Source organism: Rissa tridactyla, unplaced genomic scaffold (assembly GCF_028500815.1).
Source record: "Rissa tridactyla isolate bRisTri1 unplaced genomic scaffold, bRisTri1.patW.cur.20221130 scaffold_33, whole genome shotgun sequence".
NCBI lineage: Eukaryota > Metazoa > Chordata > Aves > Charadriiformes > Laridae > Rissa > Rissa tridactyla.
The window spans coordinates 1,598,538-1,615,069 of record NW_026529545.1 but is presented as its reverse complement, the minus strand read 5'-3'; the positions used below and the strand labels follow the sequence as shown (position 1 = coordinate 1,615,069).

Here is a 16,532-nt window from a genome sequence, read left to right as displayed (position 1 = left end):
ACCTCCAGGCAGGACAGGGACGTCTGAAAGGAGAGGAGAGCTGGTGACAGTGAGAAGATGCATTCTGCAGAGCAGAGGATGGGAGGATGCGCAGGGACATGGGGCTCCGACATCGGTGTTTGCAGCCCCACAGGAGATCCCGACTGTCCTCCCAGCTCCGAGGGTGACGCTCAGTGACACTGCTGTCCATCACATGTCTGCAGGGAGGAGACATCCACCCCTTCCTGCCCCCCATTACCTGGTGCTGACCCTGGACCATCCTCCTCCTCGCTGTCCCCGGGGTAGGGCTGCAGCTTGCTCAGGGACCCCTCTGAATAGGAGCCTGGAGAGAGGCCCAGCGGGCGTCAGGGGAGTGCGCTCTGCTGACCCAGCTTGTGCTCAGTGCTGCTGGGGACGTGGGACCCACAGAGCCACGGCTGCACGGGGACGAGGGCTCAGGACTCACCCTGCTGCCCTGGGACAAAGCCCATCTCCAAGGGCCTGCCAGAGCTGCCCTGGGACAGCCCCTTCCCTCACCCCTCAGGTGTCCCCCAGGGTGCAGGGGCAGGCAGAGAGGGGCTGTCCCCAAATGGGACGCGCAGAGCAGGTGGGGAGAAAGCTTCTCTCCTGGGCCCAGGACATGGGTGCTCCCCACACAGATCCAACAGCCCCACAACCGCACGAACCATGGGTTAGGGGGCTGCAGGGGTCAACCCTGCGTGGCAGCCAGGGGAAAGAGCACTGTAGATGTGTCCTCAACGAGGGACGCACACCAACCTGAGCCGCTGAACCTTGCCTGCTTCTGCCATGCTGGGCTGGAACCGATCTCCTCGTACACGGCCTCAGGGAAGGGCTCCTGAGCTCTCTCAGAGCCTGTGGACAGAGGCAGGGCTGGCCCAGGGATGGTCAGAGAGGGGATGGGATCCCGCAGAGAGCACACACTCTTGTCCCCCCAGCTCTGCCTCTCCCACTCACTGACACCCCACGGCACCCCTGGCCTTGCCAGCAGGCATCTTCCCCTGGGAAGGGACCCACCTCTGCGCCCAGCCCTGGCGCTTCGCACTTGCCCGGCCAGGAGGGCCAGGAGCAGGCAGACAAGGGCTCCCAGGATGATGCACATGATGACGGGCAATGAGACTCTCCCGCTGCCGGTCAGACGGCCCCGCGTGGGATCTGCATGGCAGGAACACAGAAAGGGCAGCACCAGGCCTGGGAGAGGTGAGGGGCCGGCACACCCCAGTCCTGACCCCCATTACATACCGGGTTTCAGGGGACGAGGGATGGGGAAGCTCCCACCTGAGTGGGTGAATGACAGCCCTCCCCAGCCTCCCGCCCCACCGCTACCCCGGTGCCTCCTCCTGGGAGTTTCACAGCCCAGCAAGGAGCTCCTTCCCTCCGGCTGTGGGTCACAGCCTGGCCCCAAGAAGACCCAGCACTGGTGGGGAGGACGGGTTACCTGCTGGAGGGGTTGGTGCTGCCGTCCTGGGTGCATCTGCAGAGGAGGAGAAGGAGAGCTGGACTGAGAGGGTGGGGATGCAGGTACCAGGGAGCCTCCTCTCTGACACACCGTGTGTGCGTGTGTGTGTGCGCACATGTGCATGTGCAGACATCCCTGCCACATCCCACCCAAATCGCCCCTCCTGCACGACTGGTGAGCATGGCCAGGAAGGAGCGCAGGGCCCAGAGCAGGGACAGAGCCGGCAGCCCGGGAGATGCCCCTGGGGGCTGCAGGGCCCTGCGGGCAGAAGCTGGAGGACACCCAGCCCCACAGAAGCTGCTGCCCACTCGGCAAAAGGCTCTCCTGCTCTGCAGGGATGGCCTTGCTCTCAGGAGCTCTGGAGCCATGATGGCAGCCAATGGGGAAAAGGGCTCCCTGTGAGGTGTCCCAGCCCTGCCGCTCACCTGAGCAGTTCACGGCCGCGTCCTCCTTATGGCGGCAGGCACCGCTGTCCCCAGGCTGGGCCCAGCAGTCCTGCAGAGATGGCTCTGTCCCCCGGCACTCCACCTGCTCCAGCCAGATGGGGCCGCTCCCCTCCCCAAATGCAGCCTCGGCCAGGGCAGACACCGCAGGGCCACAGCCCAGCTGCCTGCATGCCACCTCGGCATCCCGCATGTCCCAAGAGTCGTCACACACCGTCCCCCAGGAGCCGCGGTGCCACACCTCCACTCGGCCAGAGCACCCCTTCTCCCCTCCCACGGCACGAATCTTCTCCCTGTCTGGAGAAGGCAGAGAGCTCCCAGGGCCGCGGGACAGCAGGCAGAGCCCTGCCAGGCGAGAGGGGCATGCAGAGGAGCAGCTACCTGTGCAGCTCGGGGTGCTGGGGCACGCAGCCATTGGGGCCGGGGGCGTTTCTGGCTGACTCCCTGCAGAGGGAAACGCTGTGGTGAAGGGGCTGCTGCAGGGGGGGCGTGCAGCAGAGAGCGGGGCTCAGCTCAGCTCGTGCCACCCACCCATGGCAGCAGCTGAACCCCGGTCCTTCGGGGGACACACACTCGGCAACGTGGGGGACCCTGACTGCTCAGCCCCAAAGGGACCCTGGGTCACAGAGCAGCAGGAGGGTGTCCATGGAAGGGACACTCCTCAGAGCCCTGGCTGTTCCCTTCTGGGACCTTGCCTCGAGAAACCTCTGCCTCAACCAGGCGAAGCTGGGAGCCCGGCTGGCAACCGCTGGTGAATGTGTGGGGCTCCGGGAGAGGAAGTCCCATTTTTGGTACCAGCAGCAGCAGCGTCTGCCTTGGAAACGAAAGGCCCCCGCAGGCCCAGGAATTTGACCATGCCCAGCCAGGAGCAGGAACGCAGGGGATGCTGGTGCCCGGCTAGCTCAGAATTACCCTTGCAGGTGATGTGGGTCTCCTCTCGCAGGTCGTCGCATGACTGCGGGTGCCAGGGAGCGGAGGGACACTGCCAGAAGGAGCTGTTTCTCTCCCCACACTCCACACGATCCAGCCAGGCCGTGCCAGACAGCCTGCCGTAGGGCCGTTGTGTTTCCAGGGACCCTCTGTCCCCGCAGCCCAGCTCCTTGCATGCCAGCGATACAGTTTCAGGAGTCATGGAGTTGGAGCAAATGCTCCCCCACGTCCCATTGTAGAAAACCTGCAGGCGCCCGGAGCAGTTGGTGCCCTTCTCCAGCCTCAGGGCCATGAACTCTGGGAGGAAAGGCAGCGAGGGGGAACAGGCTGGGCTGGGGCTGGGGGAGCAGGGACACCCCTGCACCCGCCAGGCCCTCAGACAGGCAAAGGCACGTCCAGCAAGTCCCCCTTGCACCCACGGACAGAGAAATGTCCCTGATGGACAGACACCCCTGCCCTCCCTGCTGCCCGTCAGGGACAGCGGAGCTCCCCAGGGACCCCCGGTGGGACTGAGGGCACCTGTGCATGGGTGTCCCCACGGTGGCCTTTGTCAGGGGCTCAGAGCTGGCCAGGAACAGCCTCGGCCGTGTCCGGCTCTCCCCTCGTCCCGGCCTGCCTGGGGACTGGGCTCCCACCACAGCTCCCGGCACACACCTGAGCAGACGACTCCTGCGTCCTCTTTGTGCCCGCAGTCGTGCTGCCCCCAGGACCCTGCCGGGCAGTCCCAGAGAGCAGCTTCGGCCCCGGAGCAGTTCACGCTCTCCAGCCAGATCTGAGCGGAGCCTTCCCCGAAGCGAGCGGAGCCAACCGCCTCCAGCGCCCCTCCGCAGCCCAGCTGGCGGCAAACGACGGCAGCATCAGACAGGTCCCAGCCGTCATCGCAGACGCTCCCCCAGCTGCCCTGGTAGTAGATCTCCACTCTCCCAGCGCAGCGCCCAGGCCCGTTCACCAGCCGCACCTGACGGCTCCCTGTAGCAGGAGGAAACCCCGGCTGCCGTCAAGGGCCGGCTGCCCACCCAGCCCAGAGCCTGGGGGGGCCGTGCAGTGCCACTCACCCCAGCAAACGACCCCCACGTCCTCGGCAATCCCTGCTTCCAGCGCACTCTCAGGCAGGGAGGTGTTGCAGAGGGTCAGGTTGGCCTCGTGCCCTGCACACCGTACCCCGCGCAGCCCCACGGGACCCGTCCCTCTCTGAGCCTTCGGGGGGTTGTAGGCTGCCTCTGCCTCTCCGCACTGCAGCTGCCGGCACACCACGCTGGCCTCCTGCACGTCCCACTGCTCATCCAGGACTCTGCCCCACGTCCCGTGCTGGAAGATCTCCACTCGCCCGTCGCACGGGCTTCCTCCACCCACCAGCCGCAGGGATGCGAAGCGAGCTGGGCCTGGGGAGAGCAGCCATGCCCCAGCCCTTGGCGGCATCAGGGAGCCCGGCAGCCTGCAGCATGTCTCCAGGCTCTGGCACCCTTGCAGGAGGGCCTTGGAGCTCGCCTGCCTGCCGCCAGCCCTCTGTGGGGACCTTCTGAGCCAGAGCCTTGCACTGCCACAGGGTCCCCTGCTTTGGGAGCATTTAAGAGGAAAACAGAGTAACCGAGTGTTTTCCTGCACTCACCTGAGCATATGACAGCAGCGTCGTTCTCATGGGAGCACGGCGAGGCCCCCAGGGCAGTCACTGGGCACTCTCCCAGGTGGGCTTCAGTCCCGTCACAGTGGAAGGAGTCTCTCCAGACAGGGCCGCTTCCTCTCCCAAAACGCCCTCCTTTAGGAATGGACTCAGCAAACCCGCAGTTGAGGTGACGGCAGAGAACGTGGGCGTCCAAGAGGTCCCAGCGGGAGGCACAGAGGGTGCCCCAGGTCCCCTGCACATGGACCTCCACCCTCCCCTCACACGCCGTGCTGCCGTTCACCAGCCTGAACCCTGTGAACTCGGGACAGAGAAGGATGAGACAGGGCAGACTTGTGCTTTTGCTGCCTTGGGTGGTGGAGTAGAGGCCAAATGGACACCCTGCCTTTCTCCTCCTTCTGCACCATTTTAGGGCTGCAGACAAACATTCAAGGTCAGGTCTAATGGGGCTCTGAGCAACCTGATCTAGTTGAAGAGGTCCCTGCTGGTTGCAGGCAAGTTGGACTAGATGACATTGAAAGGTCCCTTCCAACCCAAACCATCCTATGGTTCTGTGATCACCCCTTCTGTCCTCACACCCAGCACAGCACAGTCCCGTCCCTGCTCCCCCATCATCGGCACACCCCCGGTGGTAACACCCTGCCCTGAGTCCTTACGTGTGCAGGTGACACCGGCAGCATTCGCGTGGGTGCAGGGCTGCTCCCTGGGGGACCCCGTGGGGCAGGAGCTGAGAAGGGATTCATTCCCCACACACTGCAGCTCTCTGTCCCACATGGGACCAGCCCCTTCTCCAAAGTGAGCTGCCCCGGGGACAGACAGGGCTGTGCCACACTGCAACTCTCTGCAGACCACGTCGGCAGCTTTGGGACCAAAGGCGGAGTCACAGACAGTTTTCCACTTGTTCCTATCATGGATCTCCACTCGTCCTGAGCAGGGATTGTCCCCTCCAACCAGCCGGACAAATCCTGGAGTAACCAAAGAACCCTGTGAGTTCCCACAGCCCTCTGGCAGTTACATACCCATGTCCCACCTGGCCTGCAAGGTGGCCACAGGCAAAGAGCCCCACGACCCTCCCAGCAGCTCCCAGTGGGTGTTGATGGCACAAACACACCATGGACCCCCTGCTGCTCCCCCAGCATCATCACAGCACTCGTGGGCTGGCTTTTCTCCCAAACCCACAGCCACAGGAAGCGCTCAGAAAAACTGCTGCCCTCCCGGAGACCCTGGGCTACCTGGCACTGGCCCCAGGCACTGCAGCGCCCCGAGCACTTGAGCCCAAGGAGATGGGCTGAGGTTCTGCTGGCTGCTGCAGCCTGCTCTGCCCCACCAAGCTGAGAGCCAGGCTGAGGAACCCCTTGGAGCCACCAGAAATGGAGCCCATTGGGGCACTGCTATTAGATGGGACATGTCAGAGGGAGCAGATGTGCAGCTGTACCTCCAGTCGCTGTCTCCACCAGCCCCCAGCTCCTGCACCTGGCTGGGGAGGGTCCTCAGCCAGGGCCAGAGAACACTGCCAGGGGTGCACATCCCTGGCCCCCAGCTGGGTAGAGGGCAGGAGAGGGGGCAGAGGAGCAGCCCTGGGCTGACACGAGCTCCCAGGGCAAGGAGAGCCAGAAAGTGCTGGTAAGTGCCCTTGGCACAGGGCAGGCAGGGGCTGGGGTAGGCAGGAGAGGCTGGGCAGCAGGTCAGCGCTGCCTGCACAGGGGTGTTTCCCTGTGGGCTCGCTCTCATGGGGTGGCTCTGGAAGGGGAATGGGGTGGCCATGAGCCACCCAGCTCTTCTGCCCAAGCCCAGGGCCCCTGCCCTCTGAGCAGCCCCTCTGCTTTGGGGGACTCATGTCTGCCAGGGGACACAACCCAAAAGTCCCTGACCTCCTTGGGCCCAGGGTTGTGGGTGGCCACGTGAGCTGCTCTAAGTTCCTTTTGCATGAGGGCACCATCTCCCAGCCCCAGGCACTGACGGAGGGTGGGCTGAGACACATCAGGGGTCAGGCAGTGGCGGGTTCCCACTGTTTTTTCCTCAGGGACCGGGGAAACCAGCAATGCCAGTCCCAGCTCAGCAGTGTGACCAGCTACACCAGGCCCTTCTCCAGTAACCCCTTGTTTCCTTGAGGGCACAGCCAGGTCCCTTCCCCCGTCCTGGTCACAAAGGTGGGGAACAGGCTGGCACCGTACCTGAACACATCACTCCAGCATCCCGACTGTGATCACAGTATTGTCGAATCCATTCTGTGTCTGTGCAATCAGACAGGGCTGACTCGTTGCCATGACACTCAACACCAGCCATCCAAATGGGGCCAGATCCTGGCCCAAAGTGTGCTTCAGCATGAGCTTTAACAGCAGACCCACAGCGCAGCTGCTTACAAACCACTGCAGCATCGTCCATGTCCCAGCTGATGCCACACACAGTCCCCCACTGGCCCTGGTGTTTCACCTCCACTCTCCCAGTACAGGGTCCGCGGCCATCCTCCAGCTTCACCTCCGCAGCCCCTTCAAACATCGACATGGGACCGCTCAGGAGAGCACCGAGCCCCAGAGTGCAGGTCTAGAAGGCCCCCCCTGCCCAGGCTGAGTCCGAAGCACCACGGTGGGAGGGTGGGAGTCCTCACCCCTCCAGGCTGTCCCTTGGCCAGTGTGGGGGTCCCTGCTCTCCCCACAGCCTGTGAAGGCTAGGGGTGCAGTACTCCGGCCCTTCTGGGATGGGCTATTCACCATAACACAGCCCTGGGAACCTCCTCCCACTCCCATGGCCCCCTCCCATGACCACTCACTCATTGTGCCCCCAGGCCCTGCACAGGGAACCCGCTCCTCCCCAGCCCAACACCCCATAACAGCCCCATGCCCCCAGCCCCACAACTTCCCCTACCGACCACCGACCCTGGCACCACCCAAGCTCACACCTCCCCAGGCCTTTCTGTGTTCTCATGAACACCAACATGATCCCAAGGATCCCCCCAACTCATGTCCCCTCCTGGCCCCTGGTGGCAGCCCTGCCATTGTGCTTGGTGGGAGCCCCTGAGAAGGGAACTTCTCTACCACCTGTGGGTGCAGACAGTCCAGTCCCCCTCTCTCTCTGGGACACAAACTGCCTTCCTGGTGTCAGGACTCTCTACTGCCTCAGGGGCACAGTACTGGGGAATAAGTCATCCCAAAAGGGTACCCCAGGATGGGTTGTCTTTAAATGCAACCAGGCACAGGAAGTGTAGATACCCTCTCCCAGCCAGGTGGACACAGGCAAAGGCACAGGGTCCATAGACCTGAGCTCCTCCTGACCCTCATCTCAGCGGCACTTGGAAAGAAACCCTCTTCCCAAAGGGCTCTTGATGACCCCACTGGTACCCGATGGCCCTGGGCTGTGGGAAAAGGGAGCCGGCACTTACCTCTGCAGAGCTGCACCCAGAGGAGCAGCCACAGCACCCGAGGGGACAGGAGTCCCTCCATTCCCATCCTGAGCCTCCTGCCCTGCTGGCACAGACCCGCTCTTCCCCACTCCCTGTCACAGCCCCTGGGGACTCAGGGGGACGTCGATGATGGGAGGGTGATATATCTCTGCAGATGCCGACCCAGCTGCGGAAGGAGCCAATCGAAGCAGCAGCACCTTTTTAGACGTTATCGGGAGCTATCTCCCCTCCGACACAGCCCAGCCCGCCAATGAACTTCTCCAGCGCCGTTCATGACCATATATGAGGGACATATATGTCCCGCTGCCGGTGTCATGGTCGCTGTGGTGGCGGCTCATCATGGGACAAGCTGGGTGTGCAGGGGAATTTGGTTAGTCACCCCTTGCACCCTGCTGTGGGCCTGGAAGCACTGAGCATCTCCTGTGCTGGGCTCATCCAAGAAGCCATGAGGCAAGTGTCCAGCTGCCCCCAAGCTGCGGTGACCATGGAGCGGGGACTGCACCAGGGTCTGTGTCAGGATGGGGAGGAAACAGCCCCTGCCCCTGCCATGGACCTCGCTGTGCTGGGAGCAGCAGCTGGGAGAGGTCTTCATCCAGGGCAAGGGCTCCATCCCAGGAGTGTTGGCTTGTCCGTCCCTCCCTGCAGGGCCCCACAGTGAGTCCCTCGCAGGAGCCGGAGCTGGATCATGTCCCTGCCCTGGCAGCAGACAGACAGCCCAGAGGCTCAGACGTGTCCCTGACTCTCAGTGTGTCACCCAGGGGCCGTTATTCCCCACGGGCGGAGCGGGAGCTGGAGCCTGCAGGTGCACAAACCACAGCCCACGTGGCCTCGCCGCGCTCCCCCCGCTCCCCCCGCAGCGCCCGGGCAGGAAGTCTGTGGTTTCCTCCTGGCGCCATGCCCAGGCACATCCCTGGGGTGCCCCCGAGCCACCCCCACCCCGACTGCTCCAGCCAGGGCCACAGGGGCTGCTCCTTCGGCCTCGCAGACACGGGGACGGGCAGCTCCCAGCCCCCGTCATGCCCCTGTCACGCACACGGCCGCTCTGCACCGAGCTCCACGGGCACGGGGTGACATCAGTGACGTGACCTCACACCCTTCCTACTGCCAAAGCTGTGTGTTCATTGGTTATACTGATGGTGACCTCACACTCTCCTACTTCTGCTGCCGTGTGCTCATGAGTGGTACCGACAGTGACCTCACGTCCCTCCTGCTGCCACCACCGTGTGCTCAGGGGTTACAGTGACCATGACCTCACACCCTCCTGCTGCTGCTGCTGCGTGCTCAGGAGTCCCGCTGTCACACATGCACGTGCATGTTGCGTACAGGCTTCTGATGACAATGGTTCTTCCAAAAAGACATATTGGGGTGGGGTCCAAGTATTATTGTAATGGCATCAGAAGCGGCCACACAAGCCATATGCCTGCTCCTTGCCCAAAAGCTACACAGGCAGCGGTGAAATCACAAGAGCGACATTCACAAGCCACGTTCCTGCTCCTGGCCTATCAGGTATTCAGACACCAATGACCTCACAAACACCTACATAAACTACTGCTTGGCTCCCAGCCTGTCATCTACTCGGGCACCCGTGACACCACAACACCCTACACCACCCATGTTCCTGCTCCTGCCCTACCAGGTACGCGGGCAGCAGTGACTTCACCAGCTCCTACACAACCCATGGGCCTCTTCCTGGCCTGTCAGCTGAGCGGTCACAGGTGACCTTGCAAACACCTACACAAGATGGGGGCTTAGTCCTGGCCTGCCAGCTTCTCAGGCACCTGGGACCTCAAAACACCCAGCACAAGACATGTTTCTCCTGGGCTCCTCAGGCACCAGTGACATTGCAGAGATATCCACAAGCCAGGTGACAGCTCTTGGCCTCTCGTCTGCGCAGGCACCAGTGACCTCACAGGCACCTACACGAGCTGTGCACCTGGGCCTGCCTTATCAGCTACTCAGCCAAGAGTGACATCACAAGGACAAGCCCGAGCCACGTGTCTCCTATCAGCTACACCAGCACCAGTGACCTCACCAGCCCCTACAGGAGCCCTGGCCTTGCTCCTGCTCTATCAGCTACTCAGGCACCAGAGACCTGACCCCCACATCTCCCCCTGCTTGCTGTCTGCTCACCTCTGAGATACGACTCCTCACAAGCTCCTACACAGACCAGAAGCCTCCTCTTGGCCTGTTGGCTACTCAGGCAGCAGCTCCTCACAAGCACATACCAACCTATTTGCTGCGTGCTCGTCTTTTGGGGGGACCCAAGCCAGTACTGACCCCCCTCTCCGTCACTTGCTCACCCCTCCTAGAAGGGGGCCGTAGCCCCTGGGCATGTTCCAGCGTGTCCGTGCCCCACCACCTTTCGGGCACCCCTCCGCCCTCTTGAATTCCCCCCAGCCCACCCTGTCAGGGCTTGTTCTGCAGCCTGGTAAAGTGGGGGACCCCCACACGGCCTTTTCCTTCTGCTTCCGTTCACATTTAAACTCTAATTCTTCACTACACTAAATCTTATTGAAGAAGGATTTATCCAATTAAAAATGACAATTCAAATTTAGAAACATTCAAAATTTTCAATTCAGAATTATTAATTTAATTTCTATACCTTTATTAATGTTTACCTAGATCAAAATATATACACATATATAGATATATATATAAGTAGTGTATCTATTTATAAATGAATAAATAAATTCATTAATAGAATTATACACTTCCTTTCATAGATACATTCCTCTAGGTGTATATATTGCCTACCAATCTTACAGTTTTATACCCAAGCACTTCTGGGCCAAAGGAGGCAGGCAGCCAATCCCAGGGGCTGTGTTCCTCTAAAGAAGTTGTCATGGTCGGTGGCCCAGCTGAAGTGCCTCTGTACCAACGCACGCAGCCTGGGGAACAAAGAGGAGGAGCTGAGCACCCTTGTGCAGCTGGAATCCTCACGGCTGGGGTTTGCTACAGGCCACCCGAGCAAGAGGAGCCTTTTGACGAAGCGTTCTTACTTCACCTCCAGGAAGCACCACACTCAGAGGCTGAGATCTACTGGGGGACTCCAGTCACCCTGGCAGCTGCTGGAAGAGCATCCCATGAAGCTGTGAGCAGTGCAGGAGACTCATGGAGGGTGTTGACGAAGGGATTGAGAGCAGCCCTGCAGAGAAGGGCGTGAGGATGCTGGGGCTGCAGTAACTGACCATGAGCTGGACACGTGCGCTGGCGGCCCCAAACCATTTTGTGGTTCTATGATTTGATGTCTCTGTGACCTACACCCAAGGAAGCACATGCCAGTGGTGGTTACCCAGCGGATGCTACTCCAAACCTGAAGTGATCTCAATAAGCTGAGTTTCCCACAAGAGGACACTCCTAGGAGTAGCTGCTGGCACTTGTGCTCCCTCAAATTCATCTCATCACACACATGAAATTTGTATTCCTAAGTCTGTGATGCAAGAACAAACTTCTGATGCAGTCATTTTGTGTCCCTCCATGGAGGGACAGAGCAGCTCTCTGAGCTGAGGTGAGTGGCTGCTGCTGCAGCTGTGAGGGGCTGGTTGGTGACGATTACCCTGGGGCAGGTTCCCCGGGGTGTCCAGGGACCGTGGCACAGAGCAGGTCCTGCTCTGCTGGTCCTTCCTGTCTCTCCAGAAGGCCTGGCTGTGTGAGAACACTGCTGTGTGCACCCAGCCTTCGCACTCACACAGCTGAGCTCTGCACTGGTGTTTTCCTCTCCCGAGCACTTCCCAGCTCAGCCCAGGCAAAGACAAAGCTGCGTGTGTAAGCAAAGCAAAATAAAGCATTCGTTCACTGCTTGATTTTCTGCTGCTGCCTTTATTTTGTTTCAAGTATGGAGGGAGTCTGACTTCTCATGTACGTCTCATCATCGGGATGCTAAAAATGTGAGCTTAGGAATAATATTATCACAAGCCTAAATTAAGAGGAAGAGAGAAAGAGAGAAACAGTGAAAGAGAGAAAGAGAGAAAAGAAAGCAAGTAATATTGGAAGGAAAAAAGAAGGAACGAAAGAGAAAGAAAGAAAGAAAGAAGGGACGAAAGAAAGAAAGAAAGAAAGAAAGAAAGAAAGAAAGAAAGAAAGAAAGAAAGAAAGAAAGAAAGAAAGAAAGAAAGAAAGAAAGAAAGAAAGAAAGAAAGAAAGAAAGAAAGAAAAGAAAGAAAGCAAGCACGTAAAAAGGTTATGAACAAAAGGTCGTCCCGCTATTTTCTGTGAATATGCTGGGAGTTGTAGGAGAAAGACAGATACCTCATTGAGGGTGAAATAGAGTATATTGCAACAGTTTAGTCAGGGCATCCCTGAGCTCCTGCTTCCTCATGCTGTAGATGAGGGGGTTCACTGCTGGAGGCAACACCGAGTACAGAATTGACACCACTAAGTCTAGATCTGTGGAGGGGATGGAGGTGGGCTTCAGGTAGGTAAACATGCCAAAACTGATAAAGAGAGAGACCACGGCCAGGTGAGGGAGGCACGTGGAAAACGCTTTGTGCCGTCCCTCCCCAGAGGGGATACTCAGCATGGCCCTGAAGATCTGCACATAGGACACCACAATGAAAACAAAACACGTAAAGAATAAACAGGCACCAAACACAATAAGCCCAACTTCCCTGAGGTAGTCTGATTGTAAGCAGGAGAGCTTGAGGATCTGGGGGATTTCACAGAAGAACTGGTCTAGGCCATTGCCTTGGCAGAGAGGTATTGAAAATGTATTGGCAGTGTGCAGGAGAGCATGGAGTAAGCCACTGCCCCAGGCAGCTGCTGCCATGTGGACACAAGCTCTGCTGCCCAGGAGGGACCCATAGTGCAGGGGTTTGCAGATGGCAACGTAGTGGTCGTAGGCCATGACGGTGAGAAGATAAAACTCTGTTGACATCAAGAAGGCAAAGAAAAAGACCTGGGAAACACATCCTGAGAAGGAGATGGCCCTGGTGTCCCAGAGGGAGTTGGCCATGGCTTTGGGCAGATTGGTGGAGATGCAGCCCAGGTCGGGGAGGGCGAGATTGAGGAGGAAGAAGTACATGGGGGTGTGGAGGCGGTGGTCACAGGCTACGGCAGTGATGATGAGGCCATTGCCCAGGAGGGCAGCCAGGTAGATGCCCAGGAAGAGGCAGAAGTGCAAGAGCTGCAGCTCCCGCGTGTCTGCGAATGCCAGGAGGAGGAAGTGGGTGATGGAGCTGCCGTTGGACATCGGATCCCTTTGTTCCCGAGGTACTGCCAAAGGAGGAAAGCCCACTCACAAGTCAGGACAGCTCTGAGCAAATCTCTTCCCATTGCCTGCCCTTCCAAACCCAAGCCCCGGAAACACACTTTGCCCATGTCCTTTTTTACGGGAGCTTTCTGCATTGCCCTTGTTGGAGCTCTCATTGTTGCTGGCCAAGTGTGCCGTGAGGAGCAGAGCTCTGCTTGTGGGCTCCCAAGGAGTCATCCCTGCTCCACAGCAGCGGGGATGTGGGAAAGGGGTTACAGCTTCTGCCATTCACTAGTTACCTCATCTGTAATCCACTTGTAACGCAGAGGAGCTGCTCAGCATATTCCTGCAGGAAAACCTCAAGGAAACTCCTGGTTGTCCTAAAGCTGCAGTGACATGAGCAGAGCCAGCTCACTCCTCAGCCTTGTCGGGGGGGAAAGACCACCAGCTCTTCATTCACTGTCCCCCGACCCCCTGCAGAGGGATAGGGAGAAGAGGGAGAAAAAGGAATAAAAATCTCATGGTTGAGATACAGACAGTTTGATAGACCAGTAACGGGAAAGAAAATAACAATCATTGGAAAAGAATATAGGAAACCAGGAGTGATGCAGTACAATTGCTTACCACCCGATGCCCATCCCGAGCAGCGAACAGGGATTCCTGCCGCCCGGCCAACCCCCATTTCTATACTGAGCAGGACCAGCCCAAGGCATTTTATTGACCTCTCTGGTGGTTTTGATGCTGAGTTCATGAAGCTCAGACACAGGGGAAGCTGATGAAACCTCTCCAGACGTCAACGTCAGATGTAATTTTGAAAGTTTCTTGGAGCGTTAATGGGTCCTACGGAGGACCATTAGTGCCAAAGGCTCCTGGGGGCTTATTCGTTGTAAAACTGGAGGCAGTGAGGGCAGGTAGGCAAAGGCAATGGAGAGGTGTCTCTGATGCTGGCTAATGCTGAATGTGTGAGAGGAAGGCAAAGGGCCAAGCCCTGGCCTCCAGCCCCTGGGAAGGGAGATCCTGCCCCACAAGCACAGCTCAGGGCTCTTCCTGGGGCATTGTGATGGGAGGACGTGCAATGCCAAGGGCAGAAAGACAGAATGACGGCTCCCGGGTGGGGAAGAGGAGGCGCTAAGGCCCTAGTGCTGTAAGCATAAGGTGTCTTCTGGTAGCCTTGGTGGCACAGACAACAGCCACAGCCAAGAGGAGAAAGACATAAGCACTGTTGGGGGCTTTCAGCCTTGCCAACTCCCTTCATCGTCTCCACCCCTGGCTGTGCTATGGTGTCCCACATCTGCTCCTCTTCCCCTGCAGGCTGCAGACATCCCCCCTGCTTCCCCGTCTTGCTCTCCCCTCAGCATCTCACTGCCTTTACTCATCTCTCTCCATCGTCCTTGGCTGTTCCTGAAACACAATGCCTTGGGCTGATCCCGACTCCCTCTGGGTGATCTGTTGCAGCACAGCACTGCCCTTGCAGTGGCATTTCTTTCTCCTGCTGTCCAGTCTCCACCTCCCAAGCTGCCCTTTGTTGCATTATTTCTTTCTCCTGCTGTTTTCCGCCAAAGAAAAGATCCATTGTCTCTGAAACAATCCTCCAGCCAGGTTCAGGCCATTCCAAGAGTGCCCAGAGCCTCCCTGCCCCTGGGCCAGAGAAGCCCAGGTCCCTCAGCCTCTCCACCAAGCACACGTGCACTGGGCCCTAAAGGCCATCGTGGCAGACCTCCTCTGGACACTCTCCAGGTCCTCTCCACTTCTCCAAAATGGGGAGCCGCACACTGGGACACAGCTGTGTGCGTTGGGCCACAGCAGTGCTGAGTCAAAGGGGAAGGTGACTCAAGTTGCCTGGGGGGCACACGCTCCTCCTCCTGCAGCCCCGTAGGCAGCCGGCCTTGTTCATAGTGAGCGTGCACCACTGGCTCATGAGGCGTCCCTCAGGGTGCCCAGCCCCGTCTCCGCAGGGTCACTGCTCAGCACATCAGGTCCCAGCCTGTCCTGCTGCATTGGGTTTATTCTTCCCGGGATGCAGGACTGGACACTTCTCCTTGAAAGACTTCAAGAATTTCTGTTGGCTAAATCCCAGCGTTTCTCCAGCAGTCCCTGCACTCAAGCTCCATTTGGTCAGCTGTTAATGTTTGTGTGCAGATGGTCACCCTGATGCTTGCTCCCCAGGGCTCGGTATTGGGGCCAGTTCACTTTAAGATCTTTATCAATGATCTGAACGAGGGGATCGACCCCTCAGTAAGTTTGCAGATGACACCAAGTTTGGTTGGAGTGTCAACCTGCTTCATGGTAGAGAGGTGTTGCAGAGGCATCTGCAGAGTCCGGATCGATGGGCCAAGGCCAATGGTTTGAGGTTCAACAAGGCCAAGTGCCGGGTCCTGCACTTGGGTCACACCAACCCCATGCAGCGTTACAAGCCTGGGGAGGAGTGGCTGGAGAGCTGCCCTGCAGGAAAGGACCTGGGGGTGTTGGTCGACTGCCGTCTGAATATGAGCCAGCAGCGTGCCCAGGTGGCCAAGGAGGCCAACAGCATCCTGGCCTGTGTCAGGAACAGTGTGGTGAGCAGGAGTAGGGAAGTGATTGTCCCCCTGTCGGCACGGGTGAGGCCCCACCTGGAGTACTGTGTCCAGTTTTGGGCCCCTCACCACAAAAAAGACATTGAGGTGCTGGAGCAGGTCCAGAGAAGGGCACCGGAGCTGGTGAGGGATCTGGAGAATAAACATTATGTGGAGCAGTTGAGACAGCTGGGATTGTTTAGCCTGGAGAAAAGGAGGCTGAGGGGAGACCTTCTTACTCTAAAACTCCCAGAAAGGAGTTTGTAGAGAGGTAGGGATCGGTCTCTTCTCCCAAGTAAGAGGTGATAGGACCAGAGGAAACGGCCTCAAGTTGTGCCAGGGGAGGTTTAGGCAGGATATTAGGAAAACTTTTTACACTGAGGGGGTTATTAAGCATTGGAACAGGCTGCCCAGGAAGTTTTTGAGGCACCATCCCTGGAGGTATTTAAAAGACGGGCAGACATAGTGCTTAGAGCTATGGTTTAGTGATGGCTTTTGTCAGAGGTAGGTTGATGGTTGGACTAGGTGATCTGAAAGCTCCCTTCCAACCAAGCAATTTGATGTTCCTCTTTTCCTTTCATGCCCTTTTCCACTCTTTTTCCACTCTCAAGTTCTTCTCTTGGATCATCCTCATCCCCTCCCCTACAAAGAGCCAACTCTTTTTCACCGTTTCCTTGTTGGCCCTTCCCTTGGTGTTTCTGAGATGGTGACAGTGGCACTTTCCACCTTCCTCATGACATCCATGACACTAGTAACCCCTTTTCTGACCTCTGCTGTCCTACAGCTACTCAATTGTCTTGTTAGAGGAACCACGACTCAGCATGAGCCATCTGCACATGCAATTTAAATGCTGCCGTGCTGGAGCTTCAGTGCACAGGGACCTTGAGACACCTGGGGACGTGGCCAACAGAAACCTCCTCAAGTTTTTGAAGGAGAAGGGGC

At 58.6% G+C, this 16,532-nt stretch overlaps 2 protein-coding genes across 2 annotated transcripts in view; both read right to left on the bottom strand.

Moving 5' to 3' along the window:
* The window catches only part of LOC128903423 (deleted in malignant brain tumors 1 protein-like), a 162,567-nt gene extending 155,612 nt beyond the window's left edge, over positions 1-6,955 (bottom strand). Inside the window, exons 1-8 of the mRNA XM_054187434.1 lie at positions 6,625-6,955; positions 5,107-5,415; positions 4,439-4,744; positions 3,885-4,211; positions 3,484-3,798; positions 2,812-3,126; positions 2,281-2,343; positions 1,882-2,196 (exon numbers count right to left, since the gene is read on the bottom strand). Of these exons, the coding sequence (XP_054043409.1) occupies positions 1,882-2,196; positions 2,281-2,343; positions 2,812-3,126; positions 3,484-3,798; positions 3,885-4,211; positions 4,439-4,744; positions 5,107-5,415; positions 6,625-6,955 (2,281 nt within the window). The remainder of the gene's footprint in view (positions 1-1,881; positions 2,197-2,280; positions 2,344-2,811; positions 3,127-3,483; positions 3,799-3,884; positions 4,212-4,438; positions 4,745-5,106; positions 5,416-6,624) is intronic.
* Positions 6,956-12,099: 5,144 nt separating this feature from the next.
* LOC128903422 (olfactory receptor 14A16-like) lies at positions 12,100-13,038 on the bottom strand. Its single transcript, XM_054187432.1, has one exon. It carries the CDS (start codon positions 13,036-13,038, stop codon positions 12,100-12,102), a length of 939 nt encoding a protein of 312 aa, XP_054043407.1.
* Between the last annotated feature and the right edge of the window lie 3,494 nt (positions 13,039-16,532).

Bases quoted from the DNA above. Each gene is read 5' to 3' on its own strand.
- LOC128903422 (XM_054187432.1), bottom strand. From the start codon at position 13,038: ATGTCCAACGGCAGCTCCATCACCCACTTCCTCCTCCTGGCATTCGCA.